The sequence below is a fragment of the Passer montanus genome, unplaced genomic scaffold (genome assembly GCF_014805655.1).
Source record: "Passer montanus isolate IOZ18808 unplaced genomic scaffold, ASM1480565v1 scaffold12, whole genome shotgun sequence".
Classification (NCBI taxonomy): domain Eukaryota; kingdom Metazoa; phylum Chordata; class Aves; order Passeriformes; family Passeridae; genus Passer; species Passer montanus.
This window is the reverse complement of record NW_024358722.1, coordinates 7,544,036-7,559,344: the sequence shown is the minus strand read 5'-3', so window position 1 is coordinate 7,559,344 and position 15,309 is coordinate 7,544,036. Positions and strand designations below refer to the sequence as shown.

Sequence of the window (15,309 nt, the reverse complement as noted above, 5' to 3'; positions counted from 1 at the left end):
AGAAATTAATGCAAAATATAAACTCAGCAAAAATTGTATTTGCTAGTTTGAAATAAATATTTTTTGTTATCTAAGGTAGTACTGCCTGTTAAAATACTTTTATTGAGTATTTACAGGTTTTAGTTTGAATTTTTTTATGCTAAGCATCTGATTTTTCATTTATCTGTACTGTAAAGTATTTTCTTATCTTTGCATGTGCAAAATGTATTTTTCTTGTTCTGCAAGTTAGCATTTGATGCTTTAACTCTAAACCATTCAAAATGAGCATTTGCTAGAGAAATTTCATGTGACAATTTAATTAACTGTGGATTCTTGACCTTTAAAGTGCTGAAGCTAGAAACATTTAATAACCAGCCATTGGATATAAAGTAATATGCTTGTTGTTTTACTAGCTTGCATACATGGCAGTTTGAAGCAAAGTCCAAGGGTCACCAAAATCATGAAGTAAACTCAAGCGGGGCTGTCTGAACTGCATAATTCAAAGTGCTGTCCGGATGTGTCACACAGAATGTAGGTACGAGTGAAGGCTGCCAGGTTACTTACAAGATATTTTTCTGCAAGGTGTGCATTTCAGTTTCTCTGAAAGCTTCTGTGATCTGGAGCCTGCACAGTGGGAGTGTAATTCAGTGCAGTTGCTGCACTGCTGAATCTTAAACAAGTGTGTGTGTGTGTATACAACCTGAGTATCGACCCACATGGACTTGTGAAGAGCAGCGAATCTCCAAGCAGAAGATTGCTGTCCTGGCAAGTCCCCTCTGTCAGCGTAGAGGAGGCCACCAATGTCCTTGGCAGAAGGGAGGACCCCTGACGCTGACTGCCTGGCACCCTCATCAGCTGAGTGGGTACCGAGGGCTTTGAGGGGGTGGAACAGCCTGCGGGAAGGACCACGCAGATGTATGGGTGGAGGTGGTGGGCAGGGATTACTGGTGGAGATCAAGTACTGGTGGGATTTAAACTGCAGAGGGCGAACACAGTCACAGGCAATGGAAACAGGACTGAAACCTCAGCTCAGTCCCTGGCTGCTGAGCTGAGGACTGTGTAGGCACCTAACCAAACTCTGGATCGCTGAGTGACGCCGTGTGCCGAAGCTCCTAGGCGGGGGATGATCTGTGTGCCCCACTGTTTGTGGGGCTGATCCTTCCTGTCTCTGGGTCACAGGTACCTTCTGAGGATATGCTGCAGCAGGACAGTGTAGCAGGGCAGCCCCTGGCTGAGGCTGGCTCCCTCAGCTGTTTACCTGGCTGCTGGAGCCTGGAGCTGTCACAGCAGTGGGAACTGGGAACGCAGCTCCTAAGCTGACATGGTAGTTTTGCAAGATTGTTTAAATCAGATGGGTTATGTGGGGCTTCAGGTTTTGCCAATAAGTTGCCGTCCCTGAAGTTTCCAGTCCTGCAGTAATAGAGGCTTCAGAAAGTCAGATTATGATCTTCACCCTGGGTGTGCAAGACCTTTGTCTGCAGGCATTCCTGCTGATTTCAGTGAAGCTGTGTTGCAAGGGCCTGCAATGAGCAAAAGAGATAGGAATCTGACTCCTGGGATCCATGCAAGGCATTTCTACATCACCTGGGGTGTTTTCACCCAGTGGCAGCCTGAGATCTGTTCCTGGGCATGTGCGTACCCTTGGGACTAGTTTGGTATTTGGATCCTAGGGAGAAGCATGGAGAACTGCTTATGAAAATTTGGAAGCTTCACCTTGGGAGCACAAACAGTTGCCAGTTGTTTGTCATCTTTTCTCACGTGCATTGGCCCCATAAATTCTATTTTCAGAGTGCAAACTAAACCCACCAGGAAGGAGTGGGAAATCATGTAAACAGCTGTCCTGATGGTACAGTGCTGTACTTGTGTTCTGTGTCACAGAACTGCCTGTGCCTCCGGAACTCTTCCATTCCCAAAGGCTTGCACACCCATAAGCAGTGCAGCACTGGCACATCATCCAGCAGCCCTGGGAAAGTCCTTGCTGGGAAGCGACACCTCCCCGTTCCTTCTCAAGGCTCCTGACCACCATCTATGTAGCCAAGTCCTGAATGGAGTCACCAGATCCATTCCTCAGCTTGTCTTCCCCATTTCCAAAAGTAATTTGAGCTTCTCCATTCCTTTCTTGGTTTATTGGGACCACTTATGCTGTGATTGCAGTGAGAGTGCAGCTCTGTGGAGTCTTATCCTGCCTGATTCTGGGACTCCTGAAGGAGCAGGTGTCCAGGAGCTCCCCAGAGGCTTACCTTGGAATACCCTGGAGCTTTGGACCAGCATACAGATGGCTTGATTGGTGGTGGTTTTCTCTGCTCTTCCCTTTGCACTTTTAGAGATCTGTCAGGGCGAGCGAGGTTTCTGCCTGCGTTGCTTTCCCCAAGCAGTGACGCACGCGTGTGCTCTTTTTCTGCCACACAAGTGGGTGGTTCATGTGCTAGGGGGGAATGATTCATGAATCAGCTAGAGCCTGGGTGATGTATGAAGAGGATTCAGCATCAGCCTTTCTTTCCTCCTGGCCTTCAGTCATGCAGTCACTTACCACTCTCCAGCTATGGGTGGTCCAGCCTCACGCAGGGTGAAGGACTAATCATGTGGGGGTAACTGCAGAGAGAATTATTAATGGCCTACAGTCTGCAAACAAAAATAATGAAAATACTGCTTTTTGCAGAATTCTGTAACCCAACTGCAATTTTGTGAGTCTTTTGTAACCAGGAGAAGTAAGCACAGAATGACCACCTTTGACACGGACATCCCTGGGAGGCACAGCAAGCTTAGATGGAGGTCTTGAGTAGGGAAGTGGCATAAGAGCATTTTGGGTCTTGGTGGCTTATGCTGCCCTGGCTACAGTAGCAACATGACTCTAGGGTGTGCTGTGTATGGGGAGATGGGCAGGAAAATTGAGGTGCAGGGGAAGCCACAAGGGGGAAATTCTTAATAGGCAAGCTGGTGGATGAGCAGAAAAGTCTTTTGAAAGTGACCAGGCAGGCTGATTTCTCCCTGTTTTCTGATGAGAGAAAGCTCTTGTGTGGTGTGTAAAGAATGGAGATGTTTCTCTGCAGAGGACCTTAGCAGGACAGTCAGAAGCAGTGTTGAGGAAAAGCATTTGTAACAGAGAGAGAGAAAATCTTTCTTTGCTTATAGTGTTAATTATTAGAAACTGAGCAACCCATGGTTATTGAAACCAGCTTGTCTCATTAACCACACTCCAAAATTATATTTACAAAGGTTAGACAGCTAAATATTTTTCTTTGTGGCTGCAGTGGTGTCATGAGAGACCCTGTCTTATACAACCTGTTTTTACTGTATAAATTGTGACCTGGCTTTGGCCTTGTTTCCTAAAGTTTCATAATTAAATGAGGAGGGACTGGATCTTGTTCTGCCCAAGTTGGTTGTAATGTGAAAATTGTGGCCTCTAGATTTAGAACAGAGCTCCAGCATTTATGGTTGAAGTTATATTTTTCCAGTGGCAATTGGAAATGCTCGCAAATACTGCGACATAGTTTTTGTTCTGTTTGGTTTTGTTTTGTTTCTACTCTTTTATTTTCTTGGTATAATTAGAAACTGAGATTTGTTCCCAGTCTAGCATCTGTACAGGCACAGAGCAGGCACACTTTTCTTTAGCAAGTAAGACGTGTTTCTGAAAGTACCATCAGTATATGTATTATACATGACCCTCCTGTAGCCAGTACCTGCCCCAGGAGAACATAGGGCATTTTTTGTTCTGTCTTCTCAGATAGTTTGAAGAAGTGACTTTTTTTTTTTTCCACATTGATGTAGCATGACTCTTACTCAGCAAGGAGAAAAGTATTAAGTTAGTGTCATCCTGTGAATTTCCTTCAGATTCAAACTTAGATGGGTTGGTGTTTGCTTCAGCTGTACCCTTGAAGTGATTATTGAAGTTGGATCCTGCCATTATGTACTGAAATGTGTGTAGGTCTCCTCCAGCACATGCCTCCTGTGACAGAGACCATGTTACAGAACATTCACCTGGGGCAAAATAATTGTGAAAGAGGTTTGCTGAGAGATGGTCATGGATCTTGAGAAGATGCTGTAAGAATTTGATCCCCCTTGCCCTGTTATCACACCCACTAGTGAGCACCTGTCTGATCCCACATATGTGCCCAGCTTCTTGTGTTTTGCAGCGCAGGGGCTCCGCTGATGTGTTGTGCACTCTCTCCTGCTTTGAATGATGATGTTGAGTGTCCAGCCTTGTTGAGCCCCCGCAAACACCTTATTGTGACTTCACTCTTGGCATTTAATGCACATCCTGGCTGGTTTTCCTTCTTACTAATTTATGAAGCCTCCTGCAGTTTCAGTGATAGAAGTGTTTGCAGCCTGTCTAGGTCTTCAAGAAGCACTAATCTCCTTTAGAATACTCTGCTGTGGATTAATACTCCTTTTCTATTTTAGGCAGTTTAGCATGAGACCAATCATGACTCTCCTGTGGATTAATACTCCTTTTCTATTTTAGCATGAGACCAATCATGATTGAAACAGTTTCTAGAATTAAGCACTGTGATTAATACTTGTTTTCCTCATAATCTTCATGCAATAGAATATATATATTTAAACTCCTGGTTTTGATAGGGTGGGTTTTTTTGGTTGGTGCATTTTTAGCTTACAGGCTCATTATTTGATATTGATGTTGGAAAAAACAAGTTATAAGCTGCTTCATTTTTGGGAGCCTCGCTAGTGGAGAGAGGTGCTGCTGGTGATTCTAGAAATGAATGTGCAGCCAAAACAGCAAAAACAGTGAAACTCTTCTACTTAGCACCCTGTTCTGTGCTCAGTCAAGTGGCACTGGTGGACTGTTGCAAGAGTCAGCCTGAAAAGAAATGTATTTTATGTTGGTGTGACTGCAATCCTCAACTGCAAAACTTCAACCATGCAAGTGTAGGAACTTCTAGTATCAGCAGAGCTAGGCGGGGTCGAAATAGCTCATGGTTTTAAATGGATTCAGATGCTTCATGTTCTGAAATTTAACAAAATTTAACTTTATTAACAAACCTTAGAGTCATTAGAGCTCGCTCTTAAAATGCCCTATCCCAGAACCATTATAAATTTATTCCTTGTGCTTCTCACATGTTTAATTTAGCTTTATGTATCTTGGTAGCTTAAACTTGCATACTTGCTTCATAAAATGTCTTCCCCTTTGTCATTCCTGCTCCTCTGTTTTACATGGAGCTCTATTGGTTATGTTATTTCACCCAAAAAGGAATCTATTTACATAGACAATGGAGAGATGGCGATTTAATTAGAACAGCTTCTCTAAAGGACGACTATCTTACCAGCAACTGTCTTTTCCATTTTGTGCCCTTCATGGTCAAAGAAAGATGGCTTTCTGGACAAGTTCTGGATTAAGAGCTGAGACAGTTCTATAGACTAACACAACTTGATACTCTACTACTACTTTTATTTTAATGTGGAGTGCAGCCATTGAAAAACTCCACAAATCATTGTATCTATGTCACAGCCATATTCACTGTAATAATTCTAGCTTTAAAAATTGATAGCCACCCTGTCCCAGAGTAAGTAAATTTAGATTAAACAAACAAAAAAATTATTTTTAATGTTGCCTGAATCCAGAAGTAATAATTTGCTGTTTCATTTTGAATCTCTTGCCTAAGGCAGATCTTAATTCTGTTGTACTGCGTGGGATTCAGGGCATTCAAAAGGTGACTCATGTACAGTCTGAGCCGTTTCCAGCTGTGGCAGTCCTCTCCTAATTCCAATTCAAAGGGCACAAATAGGTATTAAAGCTTGGCCAATTGATTTCAAACACTTGACAGAGTGAATTCATTGCTGAGAAGACAGACTCTTGTAAATGCCTCACAAGTTGTGAACTGCATTTCAATAAATGCTTTTTCCTTTCTCTTCTTTACCTATCAGGAGCAGTTCCGAACGGAGGAAGGAGAAATCAAGAGATGCAGCAAGATGCAGAAGAAGCAAAGAGACCGAGGTTTTCTATGAGCTGGCACATGAGCTGCCCCTGCCCCACAACATCAGTTCCCACCTGGACAAGGCATCCATAATGCGCCTGGCAATCAGTTTCCTACGGACTCACAAGCTTTTGTCTTCAGGTAAGGTCTGGTTAAAAGAAGTCAGGTGTCTGGGGTGGCTGATGGCAGCTTGGTAAGATTATGCATGCTCTTCTCTTACTACAGGGTTACCAAAATAATAGTTAGTGCAGGTTTTTTTGCCTCTCTAAGTAAAACCTCTGAGAACTCTTGAATGTAGTTTATTAATCTCAGTTATGAGATTTTGAGCTTTTAAGAGTTTAATCAGAATTCAGACATATGCCTTAAGCTTCCATGCTGAAACAAATAATTTTCAATTTGGTTTGGCAAGCATGGTTGTGCCTGCACATTCAAACAGCAGCTGAGACACTCTGAAGGTCCAATACCTTGTTTGAAAGGAGTAATTGTGCTAGCCACTGGCAAAGAGTAGTAGGTAGGTTGCTTAAAACAAGCTATACTAAGATAGCTAAAACAACTGCTAAGTACTTGATGTGAGTGGATTCTGTGCAATCAGTTTTGCTCATGTTGGACTACTAGGAAACATGAAGCATAATATTTTTTATAGCCTGTGAAAACTGATAAAATTAGGAATATTCTTATTTTGCCCCCTATACTTGAATAAATACTTTGATGGAAATATGTGGCTTGAGTAGCCTGTAAGATCAATGAAAACAACTGATGTTTCCAGAACATTCACATGGTGACCTATGAGTGTTCAGAATACGTTAAGAAAACAATGCCTGCATTGTTTGTGAATGGTAACCCCAGAATTTTGTCTTTTCCTTCATTAATGGCAAGACTCCCAATAAGGTCACGATTGCACTTCCTCTACTCAGAAAAGTTGAGTCATACAACAGCAATTACTTTAATAAATGTTATTAGGAAGCATCCCATTTTGTGGTCGAATTTGCTGTTGGTTTGTTGTTGGTTAGTCTGAGATATAGGCAAATTCAATTCTGCTTCTTTGCGCTCTGTAATTTCTTGTAGCACTTCTGGCTTTTGCTGAAGCCTACTGTACAAAATATAGGTATTTTTATCTTAGCTTATAGAATGTGGTTTTATCATGTACTTCTGTGAAAAGAAAAGTTTATGTGCTGAACAGTGTTTGGAAATCATCTCTGACTTTGTCATGTAAGTAATACTTGAAGAAATTGCGTAAATAGGTAAATGTTCTTAAACAAAGCCAATTTGTTAGTAACTTTCTCATAAAAACACAGCCTCAGCTTTTCAAATATTTATATGGCATGAACTGGAGACTGACACACCATAGGAAAAGTAAACATCTGAGAGGCTGTAACAGATAATATAAGTAATGTGCAAGCCTGTAAAAATTGACATGAAATAGTCAGATGCAGTCATCATCAGAAGAATACATTTGCTAAACTGCTAAGATTCAAGTGAACTTTTCAAATGAATTTACATTTCTCAGTGAGGAAAAGAATCTACTGACTAATGCATTTATTTTGATGCTTCCAGAGTGTGAAGGCTTAGACTCATTATTTGATAGTGATGACAATTCAGTATATGTGTATAATATTCATACATACACATAAAGATATTATAATTCTGAGACATATTTCTGTGACAATGTTTGAAAAATAATGTGATTCATGTAGACAATTTACATTTTCTTGAAGTACCACCAGTACCCAGCAGCAGAAAAGAATCTGGAAATAAAATGTTACAGTAGCAACAGGCTGTGCTTTAATATTTCATACTTTCTCTGTATTAGTTATTTGCTTAGCCTTAAATCTGAGGGACTCACTTCCTCAGTCCAAATATTAACTTGGAGTACATCCTCTCATTACAATTTGTGTTGTTAGTCAAATGCAGATTTGTCTGTGGCTGCATCTTCAGGCACCAGAGGTGGAGATAAGGGTTTCAAAATCTTAGATGCTGCTATTCTGAGGAGTTGACCTTAAGGATGGATTTTCTGGAAATTTTGGGTATTCTTTTTTGATAATGAAAATACATTACAGTTAAAGAACTCAAGTCAGAAAACCTTGTCTGCTGCTCATCCAGTATTTTGAGTATAGCTAACATACAAATTTTCTATCTTTGTGGACCTCTGAATAATTTCAGTCTTTAAAAAGACATTGGCTTTCACTAGAAGGCCATCCAGTTTAATTCAGAGTGGTAGGTTTTCGATGCAGCTGGAGACTCACAGATCAAGAGGTTTGCTGCTTATCCTTTTTTGACCAGTGTGAAGCAAGATGGAAAATGGGCTTGAGTGACGTTTGTGCTCATTCTATTCTTGCTTCTGCTTTGGACCCTTTCTGAGCCCCAAGCAAAGTTGTAGAGAAGGTTTCATGTGCGTGTTTAGCAGCTTGGAATTTGACCACAAACATACTGTTGCGTTTGAGAAGTCTGATTTGACTGGCAGGGAGCATGGGGAACACTGTGTCGTCTCTTGATGAACTGGGAAATGGGGAGGTGGAAGTGCATAGAAACAAATACCCACCCCAGCCTGCAAATCCCTCTTTGCTTTGTGTTGTCTTTATTGAAATGGTTTGGATTATTTGGGCTGGACACCTACTGTAAACTGGAGTTAAGTGAGTGTATTTGTTCTGTCAGTAATTTGGACAATGAAATAACATTTGCTGCAGCTTGAAAAAAAGCTTCAAAATGAGACAGAGATAAAACTACTGCTTAATTGCCATTTTTCTTGTTTCTAATTTAGTCTATCAAAACCTACTAGCACACCATATTTCATTTTGTGTTACTGTTTATGGGCATGATTCTCAAAGATATCTCTCTGTTTTAAGGCAATTTTGCCTGAAGCAGAGAGGACAAGGCCTTTCCCAGGACTGTACCCTCATCTTTCTGCAAGCTGATGCTCCAGGTGGGATTTTGGAGATGGCTGTAGGCAACTTGCCAGTCTCACTCCACTGGCATTGAGTGTCTCATGCCCTTTCCTATTATTCCCTGAGTCGGAATAGGGCTTTTCACTTGTGTAACTCGGGCTGTTTTATTAGCTGTGTCTGCATAATGATCATTTATCTGTTGGGAAGCCAAGAGCTAGGGAAATCTATGCCCACATTCTTTGAGCAGGTGAATGGCAGAGTCCCTGAATCTGAGCCCTCATTGAGAGCTCTCCTGCTACGTGCCTTGAAAAATCCCGACTTCTGGATTGCAGAGTGCACGTCTCCTGCAGGCGTTGTAGGGCCCTTGTATCCTATCATAATAGGAAATAGCTGGTTGTATATCTCAGAGTTCAAAAGGGTAAAAAATACCAGGTTTGGCTTTATAAAAGTTGCTGCTTTACTTAGTAACACGTTTCCCTTTGATTTTCACAGTGGGCAATTCTGTGTGGGAATGTTGGAGAGGAAGCCTTTAACATTTAGAAATGCAGGCTGTTCGTCTGACGGCCTGATTGAGATTAGTATCACAGGAAGCAAACTGAAACAATAGCTTTATAATACTGTTTCCATGTTGTGCACAGAACAGTACACGGTATAATTGGAATGCTTAGCAGAAATATTTAATTATGATAATCTTAAATATTTTTCAAGATGTCTCCTAATTCTGCTGGCATAATACATTTTTACCATCGTCACATTCAAATGTTTGGGATAAATTTAGAACTGATCTTTGTTCATTTCAAGTAAAGGTTTTGATCCCATAAAGTTGCTGCTGAAAATAGGCATTCTGATGCTTATCAGTAGTGGAGCTTCTGGATTTGGGATCTTATGTCCTTTAGTGTGGTCAGAAAAAGTGTTAGCAGTACTTTTCCCATATTATTTTCTAGTATAGCTAGTAAGTAAGGCTAATGCTTTTTGGGAGCTAATAGATGGCAAAAGTGAAAAAATGGCTTTTGCTAAAGAATGGCTGCCTTGCTTAACAGCTAACACTGTGGCAGTTGCTAAGGCTGCCTCAGATATTCTTTTTGTCTGAATATGAGGAGGAGAGTCCATTTTAGGAAGACTGTGTATGCACACTGCCAATAATTTTAAGTGTTTATTTGAACCGTACTGATGCTAAAGGTGTGACAGGAACCAAAACTCTGTAGTACAGTGAGTTTCTCTGTGCCAGAACGACAGACTTTTTAATCAGGCTAATCAGGCAAACACAATTTTATTCGCTTGCCTTAATCCCATCCCAATTGTGTGGTCACCCGGGTGTCTTTTCTGTGCAAAAATCCAGCAAAGGAAACTGGCTGGGAGTTGTTCTTGTCCAGGCAGACAGCAGCAGAAATGGGGAGGGAACAGGGATACAGACAGGAAGTTGTTTGGGAGAAGGGAGGCCACAAGGAAGCCAGTGTGAAGGTTTCAAGGGAGGGAGACAACAGAGCCGGAAAGCCAGCAGGGAGCAGAAGGGGAAAAAATAGCTTTTCTCTAGGCTTTTAAGGGAGAGGACAGACTGTAGGGAGAACTGATGTGGGCATTGTTTTTGAATGTCTGGACAAGCTGCATCTAATGTCAGACCATTGTGGCATAAAACAGTGCTTTATAAATAGCATGTCTACTTGATTACTTTTATTACATTGGAAAAAGAGTTTTATGCCAACCATGCTGCTAGGAATGAGAGTGAGTCGGCTGCTGAGTGCTTCAGCTGCTTGAAGTGATGGCCCCTTTCAGGGAAGGTGCACCCAAAGGTCCCATGGGACTCAAAGCCTGGTCTGATGGGGTGCTGTATTCCCAACATTCAACACCAATGGCTGCAGGACTCCAAGCAAGTTCCTGGGAGCAGCATCTGAATGATTTGGCTAGATACAAACTCTGCAATCAAAACAACACTAACATAAGTGTTTTCTTTATCCAAGATTGCTTGTGCACTTGGAGATAAGAGCCCTTCAGGAAGCTTCAAGTTTAAGAGTAGCTTTTTCTTGATGTATCTAAATTGAAAGCTTTTATTGAACACATTGAAAATATCCCCTTGAACAGGATGTACTGCCCTGTCAAGACAGAAAAAAGGGGGAAAAAACCTCTTTCCTTTGATGGAAAACAAGAAACCAGGAAGAGACAAGTCTGTCTCAAAGCTGCTCTCTCTGATGCAGGATGAAGCTGCTCTTAGATCTTCCCTAACTTTTGCCTGCTGGCGTCAGGCAGGTTTTGCAGCCCTCCTCTGGAGTGGCAGCTGCAGCCTGGTATCAGTTATGCACCATGTGTAAGCAACTTACTGGTACTTGTAGGAACCAGAATGAGACAAAGCCAGGAAAATTCTGTGCAGGTGATGATGTGACCTCTAGTTGAAACACATTTTATCATTGTCTGCCTCTGAACTGACCAGAAAGACCCCTTTGAGTCAGATCAAAGGTGTTGAGAGGAATTATAGGCTGTTTGCTAGGAGGTTGTTTATACCTGCACAGTTACTTCTTTTAAGGAGAAGCCTGATTTTTGAGCCTTCAGACTCGTTCCAAGAGGTTGGACTGAAGGAAATGAGCAAGCATCTACGGAAAAAGTGTTCTTAAACTTGGGAACAGTGCACATCCTGACAGTGAGAATTAATCAAAGCTTGTTTACAAAAGTTATTTTTAGCATAAAAGGTTATGATAAACACTGCAATAAGCATTTGCCATTACAGTTCAAAGTTTCTTGTCAATGAATAAATTCTATTTGGCAGTTAGAAAATTTGTCAAAATAAATACTTACCAAAGTTTAATACAGACTGAGACATGGACTGAAAAATACAGTATCAAAATTCAAGAAGTACTGCCTTGGGGCAAAGTGAGCAGTGGATGACCCATCAAATGTTGGGATATGAGACACCATTGCTCTGTTCCTGGTTCCCCTGTAGCTCTGACAGTCATCCCAGGAAGGCCACAGCAGCAGTTTTACGAGGCTTTTTGACATGTTTCAACATCTCCCAGTCTCCCCTAGACAGGGATTCTCCTCCTCTATAGGCTTTCCAGAGTTACATGAACATAGTCTTGGCTGGGCTCCATCAAGTAGCTATAATATGGACAACAATATTACAGCACTTCATTCTGCTGAATGTGCTGTTAATTTAATCTGGCGTATTTGCAGCCTAGTCTCCCTGCTATACTGTCATGGTGTCTGAACTGAGGTACTCCCCTTAGGTAAGGGGAGGTGGGAAATGTTGTAAGACAAAACCCAGAAATACATCCTTATTTCAAAATTTATCTTGCAGTTATTTTGAAACACAATGCTAACAAAAAAACAATTAAAAAAAACAAAAACACCCCACCCCCTAAAAATCAGTATTGAGTCCCACTGTTACCCTTCCCAAAGACCTCCAAAAAACCTTGCAAGTCCACATGAGGTGCTGCTCTCTGAATAAAGTGACCTCAGACCTACTGGAAGCCCAAGGCTGAAGTTCTGCTCTCACCTTCTCATGCTAACTTCCCACTTCCCTTTGGTCGCAGCTTTCTCAAATATTTTCCATCTGAAGCTGAATTTGCTTACACTAATGCTCCAGTTCAGCACCAAGGTAAATTAATGAAGACAATTTAAAGCAAAGTGAAACACAGTAGAGATTTCAGGGAGGAGCTTGCAGTAGCCATGCCATTATTTGTTTTGCATCTGCAAAATAGATTCTTTCTGAAGCAAACCATATTTGGTGGCAATGACTGCTTCTGATGTATCACTTTCCTAAAGTGTGTATATCCTCTGTGTATTAGTAGCTAGTGTTTTCCACAGGAGAAAGGGAGTGTGCTCTAATGCTGACACTGCAGCCATAGGAGGGACTCCTATTTATTATTTATATTACTATAATTATACCAAGTTACCTGATACAGGGCATTCCAGGGCCGCCACAGTGCAGCCCAGCATGTTTCCTTGCTGCAGACTCAGGATCCTCAGGTAGCTGATCTGCTTCAGTGGCTGAGCACAGATGACACCTTCTGGGGCTGTGCTTGCAAAGGATCTGGAAACAGTGGAAGACATGAGCACCTTTGGTGTGTTCCCCAGTGCTGGAGCTGCCCTGGGCAGGTGCTGTGGGGACAGGCAAGGAATAGATGGGTAACAGCAGCAGAGTGGCTCTGGAGGTACTTGGCACCCACCTTTATGTGCCTGATAGCGCCTGCAGCTTCCTCGCCTTTGAAACGTGAGCACACCCTATTAAGTGCTACCAGAAACCCCTATCTGCCAGCTCCCCTTTCCTGCTGCAGCCAGACTGCTGAGGAGAAAGGAGGGGATGCAGTGGGGTTTACTGAGTTACCAGGGAGGTTGGAGCATGTCTGCGAAACCCCTTGGTCATGCTTTTGGGTTAAGTTAGGTGGGGTGCACAGCAGCACAAACAATCTTCTCTCCCCCCTCTCTGTCCACATCACAGATGCCTCCAGCTGGACATAGATAATTTTAATAAAAACAGTGTACTCTGATCCCACAAACCCTGTTACCACATGCTTTAAAGCTGACTATATCTTTAAGTGCTGTGCTCAGCTCGGACCTTAAGGGTTTGAACCTGCAGTCCTGATGTGAGTGATCCATGTCCTCTGTGTGTGTTTGTATAAGTAATATAATTTATATACAGGGAAAAGCAAACTTAATCATCTGATAATACAAGTAAAGTGTTTGTCTTTCACTGTTGGAGGCATTTAAGAATACAAATGCTTTGAATAGCCTTCCTGCCTTTGAATGGTCATGTTTTGTTAATGCAAACTTAATGAGCTGGGAAAAAAAAATGGAAAGGAGGGTCTGGGGTTAGAGCTGAAAAGTCATTTTTTCTCTGAACCCACACTTGGCTGATTGTCTTGGGCTATAGCCATGATCCCTGCTGAATAAACCATTTGTTTGCTTCCGGAAAAGTAAAAAAAGACCCTTGACATTCTTTACGCAGCAGAAACAAGCTTGGGAGCAGATGGTCACTTACCTCTTTTTATTTTTTTCTTTTTCCTTTCCTAAATGTCATTTTGGTCAAAGTGCGTACCATTCAAATATATTATTGTATATTTTCTGTATTTTAAATGCTAGTCCTGATGCAATTTCCTGAAGTCATTTGCTTTGTACTGAGGAGGAACTGGCCCCTGCATGTGTAGCCAGAATTGCAGTGCAAGGACGTGAAATGATAAATCCCCAGCCTGTGCTGGCCATCCCCAGAGAGCGTCCTCTCTTCCCTGCTACCAGTCTTGTTGAGAGGCAAAGGATGATAAACCAATAGCTCTGGAGCTGAGTCCATTTCTTCCCTTGTTTGCACAATGCATGATGGGCTGCTGCCAGGGAGGGATGTTGAGGAACAGGAGGATGCAGCAGCAGCAGCCAGCATCGTTTTTGTCACCACTTACCTGTTCCAAACAGTGCTTGCTGGGCTCTGCATTGCGACTGCTCATCCCTCTTGGTTCGCTTGCAGTCCATCCTCAGGCACTAGCAGCTGCAGTTCCAGGAGCTGCATAGATCAAACTTATCCTTTAATCAGCATTCATTAGTGCTTCAAAGTAAAAACTGCGTTAGTTTGGCTCAGCCTCTTGCCTATTCAAAAAAGCAACAAACTCAAACCATGTACGTTTTACAAAGCAATGCCCTGTTCCTGCTTCTAGACTTCTTGTAAAATGAATATTTCAACAAGAAACATGAAGGAATATGATCAATGTGCTGTTTCATTGGAGAAAAGAACAAAAATGAATGACTTTTGTCAAATGCTAACAGTATGTGTACTACAGAACAAACTGTAACCTGAAATTGCAACATTAAACCATCAAAGAGCAACTTCTCCAAGGAATTTGTTTGTGTCCCACTGTTCTTGCAAGTAAGGCTGATGCAATTATGGTTGGAGGCTCCGGATGGCAAAATTGGTGGTGGGCCCCTGGAGCACTCTTGTGCCACCAGGAAGGAGAACAGAGAGCAGAATCACTTCAGCTCTTCTCTCATCATCCTTGCTGCTGTGGGCTCTAGGGCACCTTTGACCTAGAGGGGACTTATCCATGGCACTGTATCTTGGAGTTGGTTATTCCTTATTCTGAGACAATAAGGTGGAGGTTTTTTCTTCCTTTACTTGCTTTTTCCCTTCAAAATCAGAGCCTTACCATGACATTTGCAATGACTGATCACAAATGTGCAGGCTAACTGACAAAACTGTAAAGATAAGCTTACCACAGCATGTCTGAGGTACGCAGACCAGATACAATATCTGTAAGTGGTTTTCTAAAACATAATTCCAGAAGTTTCACATAAAACATATCAAGAAATTAATGGGCCAGTTCCTACACAGAAATTTTCCAATAATAGCTGTCTGCATGTCGTTCCTTGGCAGCTTCTTATTCATGGAGCTGAGACATGCCTTAAAGCATAGAAGAGCAATGGGCATTTGTGTGACTGGCATGAGGAGGAGCAGTGCCTGCCCTCTCCCCCGCTGCCTGCAGCTCTGCCATGTGCTGCCTCCCATGGCACTGGGTGGGCTGTGGGGAGCACACACGACGAGGGCA

At 42.2% G+C, this 15,309-nt stretch overlaps 1 protein-coding gene across 2 annotated transcripts in view; it reads left to right on the top strand.

The window, feature by feature from the left end:
* EPAS1 (endothelial PAS domain protein 1) overlaps window positions 1-15,309 on the top strand; it is a 78,066-nt gene that overhangs the window by 36,349 nt on the left and 26,408 nt on the right. For both annotated transcript variants that reach the window (XM_039697683.1, XM_039697682.1), the window contains exon 2: window positions 5,860-6,050. In XM_039697683.1, the coding sequence (XP_039553617.1) occupies window positions 5,860-6,050 (191 nt within the window). The remainder of the gene's footprint in view (window positions 1-5,859; window positions 6,051-15,309) is intronic.